Here is a 12,800-nt window from a genome sequence, read left to right as displayed (position 1 = left end):
GCTGACTTTGGACTTTAAATAACACAGTGGACCAGTACCAGCAGATGAATTGGCTCCACAAACCATCACTGATTGTGGAAACTTCACACTAGGCTCAAGCTGCTGGGATTGTGTGCTTAAATGAAGTATTGTGATACTTAGAAGGCATGCATAGACTCTCATTTAAATATTACTCAACATAAAATATAAAAAAATAAAGTATGCAATCCTTGAGTGAAATAATTTGTCTGACTTCATATAATCATGGATTTTAATGCACATCACACCTATGCTTATGATTATATACAACCTGACCTAATGCAGTTATATGTTACATATATATTTATAGTATTTTTTTTCTTTGAGATACTTAATTTGCATTCAACATCCTTGCATTGCAATACTCACACCACCCTTTATTTTGGTACTTCATCATTCTTTTGTTACACTACTCACACCTTCTCCTCCCTCGATCACTCTTTTTGTCTAACCCAGCAGCTATTTTTAAAGCTTTCTTTACCATCTTTATTTTTTCTCTCACCATCCCCTTATACCTCCTCCTCTCTCATCAGCGTGACAGACAAGAATAACCTAATCTGTCAGCTTTTTAAATATCTTAAGAAGTTTAAGTATCCATTGTCTTCAGATTTCAGACTAACAGATAAATGTGTCTTGAGCATGAGACATTATACTTATGAAAATGTTGAATACCATCTTTACTCAGAAGGCATATATATATATGTGTGATGTAGCTCTATGAGCTGAACATTATTAAAACATTTTTAGCAATATAACCTGATGTTTGTTTGTTACCCAGCTACAGGCAAATTATGTATACTATTTATACTAAGATGGTGTTACATTTACATGTGAAGTGTATGCAGTGTTTGTGCAGGTGTTGCTTTTGAGTTTCTTTGAAAGTGACTTTAATTGCCTAATAATAAGCTTTTAGCATCTCATGGTTATCTTGTTACAAAGCACCTGAAATATGCTGTATATTTTGAATACAATGGCATTAGTAAGAATATCATATTGCAGCAGCCTCTTCAATATATGCATATATTTAGAATTAGAATTAGAATCACTTTATTGGCCACCGTGATTGCACACCGAGGAATTTGTTCTACACATTTTAACCCAATCCGTGCTGTGAAACATACATTTGCATACACAGTAGTGAACATTAGGGGCTGTGAGCATTCAGGTGCTGGTCATAAAATTATAATATCATGAAAATGTTGATTTATTTCAGTAATTCCATTCAAAAAGTGAAACCTGTATATTATACTCATTCATTACACACAGACTGATATATTTCAAGTGTTTATTTTAATTTGATGATTTGTGGAGTTGTGGGCAACCCTAGCCACCTATTGAGCAAGGGCAACGCACACACAAAGGTCTCGTTCAGCTAAAAACTTTGTCACTTGTCTTTATAGATACTTTCTCCTTTACTTGCATCTGTTTGGATGGCAAAGTAGAAGAAACATGGGTCACACAACAGTTTTCAAGGCATGACAGTAATCTTCCATTCATTCATTATCTGTAACCACTTATCCAATTCAGGGTCATGGTGGGTCTGGAGCCTACCTGGAATTACTGGGCGCAAGGCAGGAACTCACCCTGGAGGGGGCACCAGTCCTTCACTGGGCAACACACATTCACACACACACACATTAGTCACTAATCCACCTACCATCTTGTGTTTTGGACCATGGGAGGGAACCAGAGCACCCGGACAAAACCCACTCGGACAATTGGAGAACACATCACATTTGTCACACACAGTCACTTGTCATGGTAATCATGGATGGCGAGAATATGCATTTAAATACATTCTTTTACCTGTAACATATTTATTATTGTATTGCTTTGATAAGGTTGAAGCTATTTTTTTATTGAAGGTTTTAACATTAGAGATAAAATAGATCCTCCACAGGGTATCACAAACCCAACCTGTTACTCACTTACTCACACCTGTGGACAATTGTTCCACAGCAAATCGACCTACCAGTGTGTTTTGGATTGTGGGAGAAAATGGGAGCATTGGGAGGAAACAGACGCAGACAAGGGGAGAACACAGTTTTAATGGTTTACCTGATCAGTGTACACATCTGGTTGTGATTCATTAATTCGTTTTCTCTAACTTTATCTTTTTCACGGTCATGGTGGGTCCAGAGCCTATACCGGAAACACACTTTTGAATAGAAAATCCACCTACCAGACACGGAGTGAACCTGTTAATATGTGGCATATCATCACTGTCCAATCAAAAACACGTATCTCCTTTTTTTTGTTAATTTTTAGTTTATTACAGCAGCTGTCCTTCACATTCTGTAAAAAATTCAGGATGAATGGGATATTTAGACCAATAGAAATGGTGCAAAATTGCTTGGAATAAAATCTTTTTTTTACATTGACTTCCACTGAAACTTATGAAGGTTTTCTTTGTTCTGCTGCCAGCTTGCTGTTTTGCAAATTTTTTGCAAATGCATGTTTTTCCTTGGAAAATGACAATATGATGTTGGAATCTATGGAATTGATTATGTCTGGGTTAAAATATTTTATATATTATAGTCCTTCTCTACCACTTCCAAGTGTAAATTCAACATTAACTAGAACGTTGTGTCCTCTCAGTACTGTTGTACCTGCACATTACCTTTTAAGATTGTACTGCAAACAGATTGTGAGGCAGATATCCATGCTGGTCTGTTTATTAGATCACTGGTTCTCAAACGTTTTAGACCAAGTACCACCTATTATCAAATCAAAGCCCCCAAGTACCACCTATCAATCATATGAATGTCTTGCCTGAATATTTGCATGCATTACACAAAATAATTCTAAAATAATTACTAAAATATTACAGCATATATAAATGATTAGGCCTAAAATGTATGCTTTAAACACAACTATACATTTATGAGAACATATAAAGAGCTGTTAAACAGTGTTTTCGGACTTCTAATGATACGAAGTTCGGCCACATCGTTTTCCTTTAGTTAAGCGAAGTTTACCCCCTGGAGCTGAAGAAGGATCTGGTATCTAGCACTTTGCAGTTCACTGGAAATGTAACAGTGCACATCAGCACTCCCCTGAAGCAAATATGAGATTTATTATGAGTCCATTAACACTTAATAGCTAGTGCTTTCAGAGCTAGATGTCACCAAATTGCGGAAATTTTAGATATGATCCAACATTAATGCACCATCAGTTCTTATTTTGCATGTTTAATTATATTTGTAGGACTCGTCCTTTAGAGAGCTGATCTCACACTCTAAACAACTATGCTATACAATAACAGCACATTTTTTTCACATTTTGTTTTACATCATTCTACTGAGCAGTAGCTGCTAGTTATCAGTAGCTGCAGCTACTTCTACTTTTAACTGCTGTAACTTGTATTAGCATACAGACAAATATGGACAAATTAAAACACACTGTCACAAATTATATCACAGCCGTGATGACATGTGAGGACCAAATCACATCTGTGATGTTATTCTCTTCGGTGCCTTCCCCAAGGCTGTGTCTCAATGACATCATAATAATGATTGATAATGGCAAATGTGGTGAAGACTACGGTTTTCTCTGAAAGATTGTGAAATTGTCTTGGCTGGATATTTTTGTTTGGTGGACTATTCTCCATCAGCACTGCTGATCCACCTCCCAAATCATATCTGCGCTGTGCTGGTCCTTTGGAGATCTTGGCATTGAAGAGCAAGGTGAAATGGGGATGGCAAATTATGCAATGAAACTGTAAATGTAGAACTACAAAGTTCTGTCATGGTCCATTGTCAGTGGAGCTGAGAAATGGACAGTGAGCGTAGATACAAGGTAGGCGTTCCTAATCGATTTATCACGCAAAGTATAATATAAAGATATTATTAAATAAAATGATATTATTAAATATTAAGTGCAATTAAGTATTTTCAGACTCCTGGCAACCATATAGTGTTTCTCCAGAATATCTTCTTCTGTTTGGGTCTTCAGGTTCTTAATGGCTCAGTCATTATTTCTCTGATTGAATCCATCCGTCCATCTTGACACTGGCTGTTCTCTTCCTGCTTTACCTACAACTCTTCCAAGCAAAACTGTCTTTCCAGTGAACTGGTTCTTCTCATAAAGTGTCCACAATAGTCAAGCTCCAAATTGGTCATGTGGGCTAGACTGATCAGGGATCCATTAGTCTTCTTTGCAGTCTAAGGTGCTCTCAGAAATCCTCTCCAACACCTAAGTTCAAAGGCATCTTATTCTTTTTGTTATTTACCAAATTTCACATCCATAAAGAACCACAGAAAAAAATGTAAAAACTTTGTTCTCTGTTTGGAGAGACACTTCATTACATTTCAAAATATCTTCCAGTTCCTTCATCCCTGCTATGCTGAGTGTCGGTCTGTGCCATACTTAATGACTGCTGGACCATGTGTTCATAATAATGGACCCAAGGCGAAAGACATCTACCACTACCACATCTCCATCAGCTGCAAAGTTAATGTTCTTTCCTGTTCTTTCATGACTTTCGTCTTCTTCACCTTGAGCTCAAAATACTATCTTTTCACTTTTTTCTTTATATTTCCTTATGGGGTTCTCCAGGTCTTCCAGATTTTCAGTAGTTAGTGTTGTATCATCCGCATATCGAAGGTTATTGATATTTCTTCTGATAATCTTTAATTTTCAATCATTTTCCTTCAGTACTGCTCCTGTCATATTATTTTCAATGTGTAAGTAGAAAAGAATGTCTCACTCCAATCTGTTGCCTACAGAGTGATTTTCCAGATTTGTTGACACTATTTGGTCAGTCATCTTCAGAATCATGGAGTAATTCCATACTGGTTTTTTCAATTGTTATGAATTTCTTTTTTGGCAATGATCTCAGGTCCTGTCTGACTACATCTTCTCAAACTGAAGGTTAATCTGTATAGTTCAGATCAACAAGTGTCTTGGTGACTTACATCTTGTTTGTAGAAGTCTTCTGTATATTCTTTCCATCTACATTTGATCATTGTTTGTTCAATCATTCACCTCCTTTAGCGAGCATATAAGCTCAAGTTTGAAATGTATTTTTTTTTTCTGCATTAGTTTCCATCTTTACTGTTTTAACAAATGATATTGTAGCTCTGTTCGTTGCCCTACCCTGCGTCTCTCCGATATTCATGATTTAGTTCCCTTAAAAGATCTTTATCCTTCTTCATTTTGGCCTCCCTTCTCTTGTTTGCAATCTTCATGGTGTCATCAGTCGTCCAATTTGATTGCTTTGTACTTTTTCATTGATGACCACTTTCAGTTCCATCCATAAATCTTTTGGTTTTGTCTATTATGTCTAGCATCTGACATTCCTCATATGCATCACCTTAAATTCGCAGTTTTAAACAGCAGGGGGCGATATAACCTTCCTCATGCTGTTTCTTTGAATATTGATCCAGAACCAGATTGATCGGATCATTTATCGCCCTCTTATGGTCAAATTCGTCAGTTCACCCTGAAATGGAATTGTTCCCGTGTGGTTATAAAACCAGTTCTCCGAGTCTCTATTACTCAGTCATATGTGCACGTATAACTAATCATAAAGGGGCAACAAATGTAAATATGGATGGGTTTACTGTTCTCCCTATTACAGGTCAGCGAAGCATCACAATGACTTTGAAGCAGTAATTTAAAGATAAAAATACTACCAAATGTTCTTTTAAAATGACACTTTAAAATGACCCATTGTCAATATTATAGCCTCCACTTATTGTATAGTTGTAAATAGTTAGGACGCCAACAGGGCCAGCACAGAGCAGGTCTGTAATTATACAACTAAAAATACACCTACATAGTAAGTAGTTACATAGTACACCTACATAGTAATGCTGATAAAATATACATGCCATTATTTTTAATGATATACATGCAGTTCATGATGTAGTATTAAATTTTAACATTATATGGCGGCTTTGTGTGTGTGTGTAATGTGTATATAGCTGGCTAATATTTTATCACGTGTATTTTTCTTTCTTTGCCTTTTGCTCCTCGTGTGTATGCCTAGGTTGCTACCCAATGTATACTCTCTACTTTTAAAAATAAAAGCCAGAAGAACATCAAGGTCTGATTTGGCTTCAGATCTGAACAGTGCTCACAGCTGTTCCGAGTCAGTGTTATGGGTCTGTAGGAATGTGTAGCAGTCATAGCTAAGTTTGATGGACTCATGATGCTACATTTTTAATTGAGGTTACTTGGACTGTGAGAAGCAGAAAACACTACCAACATCTAAGACTGAATTGTGGGGTACTGCAGTTCTCTCTGGTTTTTCTACACTTTTAAAAATAAAGGCACTACAAAGGGCTCTTTGAGCGATTGCGTAGAAGAACCACTTTCGGTTCTATAAAGAACCATGTTTATGAATGTGAAAAACCTTTTATAGGGTTAAAAATCCATCACTCAATCTTAAGGTTCTTTACCCAATTAAACATATTAGCAAAATTGTTCTTTATGGAACCTACGCTCAAAGAACATTTTGTAGCCACAATATTTTTATGAGTTTCTGGTAAACGCATATATTAATTTCACTAAAGGTACAAACAGTTAAAATAAGAATTTATAGTTAACAACAGTGGTTTTAAAATCTAGTTTTGTTCATTAAAGTTTTATTACATTCTCGCCTCCAGAATGAGAAGTGAATATTTGTATGATTTAACTGTTGAACTGTGTAAAAACAAAGAACATAATATGTGTTATGGAGATGAAAATTGAGCACATGAAATTAACAATTGTAAAATCTCCAATTATGCTCTCTAATTAAACATAACCTACAGTATACGTACCATTGAGGGTACCACCACGGTGCATCCATCTTGTGTTGTTGAGGTCAATAACAGTTCTTAGGAGAGAAAGAAAATGAAAGAAGGTCAATTGAATTTTATCCCCCTTCAGCATATCCACTAAGACGAGGCAGGCTAACACAGCTTATAAACAGATGCTTGTGTTCCCTTGTGTTTGGCAGGAGAATCTAGCCCTCTTCTACACTGCTCTACCACCCTCTGCAGGTCCGACAGGATTGTGAGACTTATCGTACTCCAGCAGGAAAACACGGACAATTTGTGGTCTGTGATTATATTTCTCGGATGTAGCCCATTTTGTGCGTCAGACTCCACGTCACACTGTGGTGGTGTTCAGTCGTGAAGATGTGACGGAGCTGGAAAAAAAGCATGTGCTGTTGCTTCTGTAGTTAAAACTTTGGCAGTAGCGTCAACGAGCCCTCAAAATAACGTTTAGCCACAGTATAATATAATGGCGCATTAAGAAGTTTAGCCCCTTAGAGTTTAATACGACCGTTACGAGACGAATCTGCTTAAGATCAGCCCCGTTGAAAGCATCGGCGATAAACTTCCCACATCTTAAACATCCTCAGCTAAATGCGATTAGGGCGATATCTGGGACAGCTGCCTCGTGACCTCTGCTCGAGGGTAATCGATAAGCCCTCGCAGAAGCTCGTCTCCTTTTCCGCTTAGGTTTTCCTCCACGTTCGCCATAGTGCCACGCTTTTCTGGTCAGTAACGGTGTCCACAACGCTGTTGATAACGTCTGCAGCACTGCTCCAGCTTCAGTCCCAATATTTCACCGTCCTTCACAAAGGGTGTGAATGCAACGTTACATAATGTAAAGTAATGTCCAGACGCTTTGCCTAGCAGGGTCCTGATTTTACCTCACAGTAACTTGGGGTTGGAGGTTCAGTTTACATTAGCATTGTGGCAGACCATACAGTAATCTTAATCATGTCCCATAAACGGGCGAGGTTTGAGCTGGGGGCAGTGGTATTATCCACTACAAAATGCTACACAAAAAAATAGCATTACTTAAACAGAAGTAAAACAGATTCCAGAATTTCCTACTAAAGCCTTTTTTAGAGCTGGATTAGCTTTACCAGAGAGGGTGATATAAATCAGGGTGACCATATGCATCCATAATACATCAATGCAACTACCTTTTTGAATTTTAGTACATGAACAAACACTTCTTAACAAGACAAACAACAAATACCTTTATGATCTGATTTCTTTCCATTCAACATTTGGCCCTAAACAATAACAAATAAAATAAATATATTTTTTTGCAGGTCTGACTAATAAAACGGTGCTGTATGTAATTCACGGCCTTGTTCCTCGCTCTCGGGTGTTCTAGCTTTAAATATGCGGAGATTTTACGTTTTAATGTATGCGTAACATTAAATAAAACAAATGTATTTACTCCACAGAAAGTCAGTAACTGTCAGATTCATGTATTAGTTTCGTTATAGGGACAGATGAGATGATTTGTTTTGTAAAATATTGCTCAGAATACGTGGGTCGTGGGTCACAGAAACGCCTCCAAACGTGAGGAAGAGACTATATTACCTTAACAACATTTAACTAATTTCTGATTGAAACGCTATAAAGTCATGCGGAGCTCACTTTAACCACTGAATGATGTTTAAGTTGTAGTGATGTACTCGCATGAAGGCGTGTAAAGTGTCAAAGTCCCAATTCTGCTCTGAGTTCTCCAACCCCTTTAACCCTTAACCCTCGCTGCCCTTGTGCTCACTAACAACAACGTCATCAAACATCACCAAAATGCACACTGAAGGGAAGGGTTTAGGAATTAGGTAGTTGAGTTAAATGTAGTGTAAAATGCTGCCTACAGAAGTATAAGCGGAACATACGCACAGCCCAGATCCCCTAACTAATTCAATTATATGATTATTAACGTGATAAGAAATTGTTTTATAGTTTTTAGCATTTAATTCGCCGTGTAAAGTTTTGGAACCATCAAGCAAATAATAGCGCCGCCCCCAGATACTGAAATAATTAATTCATTTTTTACTTGGAATAACTTCTAAACATGTAATTTGATGAACAGAGACATTTTAAGGGGTTTAAATAATCTTATTATTTAAATAATTTAAATAATGCTGTTTGTGTTCTTGAGTACTCTAACGTAACTTTGGCTGCGGAAGATGACGTCAAGCAAGAACACAAGAATGTAAGAACGCACAAAAACGCATATTGAAAAACAGCCTATGCCTCACATTTATTGTTGTTGTTTTTATTCATGGTTAACATTTTTAATGATACTAATTGATAACAGCACATTATGTGATATTTTACACAATCTAACACTATGGAAACATGTCCACATATGGAACATAGACTGTGTGGATGACTGATTAATGTGACACAAATACAGAGTATCCCTAATAATAATAATAATAATAAGAAGAAGAAGAAGAAGAAGAAGAAGAAGAAGAAGAAGAACCCCTTTGGATCGTGGTAGTGAACACACAAACACACACTAGTGAGCAAATCTTCACACACACTAGGGGCAGTGAACACACACACAACCGGACCAGGGGCTGCCAATCACCTCTGCTCGAACCCACAGGGAGCAGTTTGGGGGTTAGCTGCCTTGTTCAAGGGCACTTCAGCCATGAATAAATGTTTCCCTGCTGGTCCCGGGAATTGAACCGTAAACCTTACTGACTCAAGTTCACTTCTCTAACCTCAAGGCCATGGCTGCCCCCCATAAATTGTATGATATAACTTTTACACATCCTGAAGTGATGTTAGCTGAAGCTATGCAGCAGGATATCAGAATGGATCTCTTCAACATTTACTTGTTTTCACTGTTGAAATCATAAAAACACACAACCTTTCCACAAGAGTGTGTCTATGGGAATTTTTGACCATTCTTCCAGAAGCACATTTGTAAGATCGGACACCAATGTTGGACGAGGCCTGGCTCACAGTCTCCGCTCTAATTCATCCCAATGGTGTTCTGTCGGGTTGAGGTCAGGACTCTGCACAGGCCAGTCAAATTCTTCTACACCAAACTCACTCGTCCATGTCTTTATGGACCTTGCTTTGTGAACTGGTGTAAAGTCATGTTGGAACAGGAAGGGGCCATCCCCAAATTGTTCCCACAAAGTTAGGAGCATGAAATTGTCCAAGAAGCATTAAAGAGTTCCTTTCACTGCAACTAAGGGGCTGAGCCCAACTCCTTAAAAAACAACCCCACACCAGAATCCCCCCTTCACCAAACTTTACACTTGGCACAGTGCAGTCAGTCAAGTACCGTTCTCCTGGCAACTGCTAAACCCAGACTCGTCCATCCCATTGCCAGATGGAGAAGTGTGATTCGTCACTCCAGAGAACAACAGTCTCCACTGCTCTAGAGTCCAGTGGCAGCATGATTTACACTACTGCATTCAACACTTTGCATTGTTTTTGGTGATAGATGCTGCTGCTCTGCCATGGAAACCCATTCCATGAAGTTCTCTATGTTTTGTGAGCCAATCTGAAGGCCACAAAAGGTACGGAGCTTTGTAGTGATTGATTCTGCAGAAAGTTGGCCACCTTTGCGCTCTATGCGCCTCAGCATCCGTTGACCCCTCTCTGTCATTTAACGTGGCCCACCACTTCGTGGCTGAGTTGCTGTCATTCTTAATTGCCCACACTTGGTTATAATACTACTGACAGTTCTCAGTTTTATACACCTGTGTCCATGGAAGTGATTGGAACACCTGATTTTATCTATTTGGATGGTGACTGAATACTTTTGGCAATATAGTGTATTTAACGAGGAGAAATGTAGCGGCATCGTCCATGTCTTCCCCACAGTTCTTTGCTGAGGGAATAAGTGAAAGGGGCGGGATCGCGGCGCGGTCAGAAAAACGCGTCGCTGATTGGCTGAAACCGCGCGGCCGTGCTGCCTTGGAGCCAATCAGTTTCTACTCCGCTCGGATTCCACGGCAAGCAGAAAAAAAGAAAAAAAAAATCGGCGGCGGATCTAGACGCCTTTTTCTTTTTTCCCCCTCATCGTTGGGAAACGGTCTGCGTCGAGAGTCCGCGCTGGGAGCTGGGCTTTACGGCGGGAAGCGGAGAGGAGCAGAGCGCCTCGCGCCCCCCGCGCTGAGATGGTGTGATCGCGCCATTGTGCCGAGCTCGAGCTCCCTCCATGACAGTGTCGCCCAGCGGCGTCCAGCGGCTCTGCGCAGCGCACCTCTGCGGAGCAGAGCGAGGAGTGATTTAAGAGAGCGGCCGTTGTGCTCCTGGTGGGAGAAGAGGTGGTGGTGGTGGGTTGAGCGACTCGGGGAGCAGCCATGGCCGCAGGGCTCAGCGGAATGGCTCGATGGAGCTTCTACGGGCTTCTGATGGGGCTGCTGAAGCTCGCCTCTTCTTGCCCCGCATCTTGCTCGTGTAACACCTCAAGGATCTGGTGCGTCGAGCAAGACCCAGGCATCGAGGACTTCCCCATCCTCGTTCCCGAGACAGACATGGAGAACATCACGGACATGTAAGTAGAAACGGTGAGCAGAGGAGACGCGAAGACCTGTCGTGCCTCTGCATTTAACAGCCCTGTGATCGACGGCGTGAACAGCCTCACTGACAAATATTAAGGAGGGGGGGGGCAGTCTTTTTTGTTTCTTTAGGCTATTTACACTTACTCACGGTGTGAGTATATAGGCCATGTGTGGAGGCGTTTTTCGAATATTCGGGCGAATCGACTCGTGTCTAAAAATCGCGGATGACACCGAATAACCTTCCCGTATCCCTTTCTCCGTCTCTCTCGAATGCAGGTGGACCTGGAGAGAGAGAGCCAGCATCGATATACTGACGCCAAATGGAAAAAAGATTACCTAATTATGACTCTCAATTTATGCAACACACACACACACAATATATATATATGTATATAAGGCCTATATTACTCACGTACGTACATACACACGCATACACGTAAACTAAAATGGCTTGTGTGAGAGTGTGCGTGTGAGCTTATGCGTGCGTGTGCTTGTGTGTTGCGCGCGGTGTTTGCGTTTGTCCACGGTAGCGCGAGCGCGCATCTGTAAGCGGCAGGAGGAGTGGGTGCGTGGGGCGGAGGGAGGGGGGGGGGTGAATGGGGGGTAGGGGGTGGGCATGGTAAATAAAAGTAGAACCTATGTGAAATTTCCACAAGGCACCAGGCCACAGTCGATTTGTTGTGTCTCCTCTCTGTGATCATTAGTGTGGATTATGAGTGAAAGACATTTTCAAAATCAGTGTGTACCAGTCATCCAGCGCAGGCCACATGAACGAACCAAGAGCGCGTGTCCATTTCATTGCTTCTCCCTTGAGTATGCTCATTTCTGTCTAAATCATGTGAATGAGCAAGGTGGGAGCTTGAAAGGTGGACTCGAACACGTCAAGCGACGACATGATGTCTCCACTCTCGGCTGTCAGACGCCGTGTCTTTACCGCAGGTAAACATCTCCACGCGCAGCCACGAACGCCGAACGCAAAATGGACGCTTATCGCGCTGTAGCGTCGTGTTCTCGCGTAGAGTCGAACGAATAGGGTCCGCAAAGCGAACGGCATCAGCGCCTACGCAAATATGTCACTCCGTTTCCACGACAACGGCTCGCGGAGTCACTTCAGGCGCGTGGACGGCGCAATCACGAGCGCGAGCGCCTTCATTAAAGCCGCGCGTGCGGCGCGAGTGTGAGGGGATGGGCAGCACGAGATGCGGGGCGCGTGGATCAGCTGGGGACCGGAACGCACACTGTCAGAGAATTAGTCAGGTCTCAGCGTTCAGCCACAGGCCTCGAGCACACGGTCGTTTTCACTGAAAACGACATATGTCCAATTTTTATGTTTCAGTCTCCTCTGTTATTCAAATATATCCGCTACTCTGGGCATCGTTGGATCATTTCACAGTTAAGGGACCAAGAAAAGTGCCATAATATATTTGGAATAATCTAAAATCTTCTGATATTCGCTAGCATTAAAACTAAAGGATGTTGACGCCTCCAATGTGAAGAAGTAGCA

At 40.7% G+C, this 12,800-nt stretch overlaps 1 protein-coding gene across 3 annotated transcripts in view; it reads left to right on the top strand.

Moving 5' to 3' along the window:
* Window positions 1–10,824: 10,824 nt before the first annotated feature.
* The window catches only part of ntrk2b (neurotrophic tyrosine kinase, receptor, type 2b), a 34,170-nt gene continuing 32,194 nt past the window's right edge, over window positions 10,825–12,800 (top strand). For 2 of the 3 annotated variants that reach the window (XM_066660321.1, XM_066660319.1), the window contains exon 1: window positions 10,825–11,289. In XM_066660321.1, the coding sequence (XP_066516418.1) occupies window positions 11,096–11,289 (194 nt within the window). In that variant the 5' untranslated portion in view covers window positions 10,825–11,095. Of the gene's footprint in view, window positions 11,303–12,800 lie in introns of all 3 variants that reach the window. The other variant, XM_066660322.1, reaches the window with a different exon arrangement.

Source organism: Hoplias malabaricus, chromosome 2, assembly GCF_029633855.1.
Source record: "Hoplias malabaricus isolate fHopMal1 chromosome 2, fHopMal1.hap1, whole genome shotgun sequence".
Classification (NCBI taxonomy): domain Eukaryota; kingdom Metazoa; phylum Chordata; class Actinopteri; order Characiformes; family Erythrinidae; genus Hoplias; species Hoplias malabaricus.
This window is presented reverse-complemented; position numbering and strand designations above follow the sequence as displayed.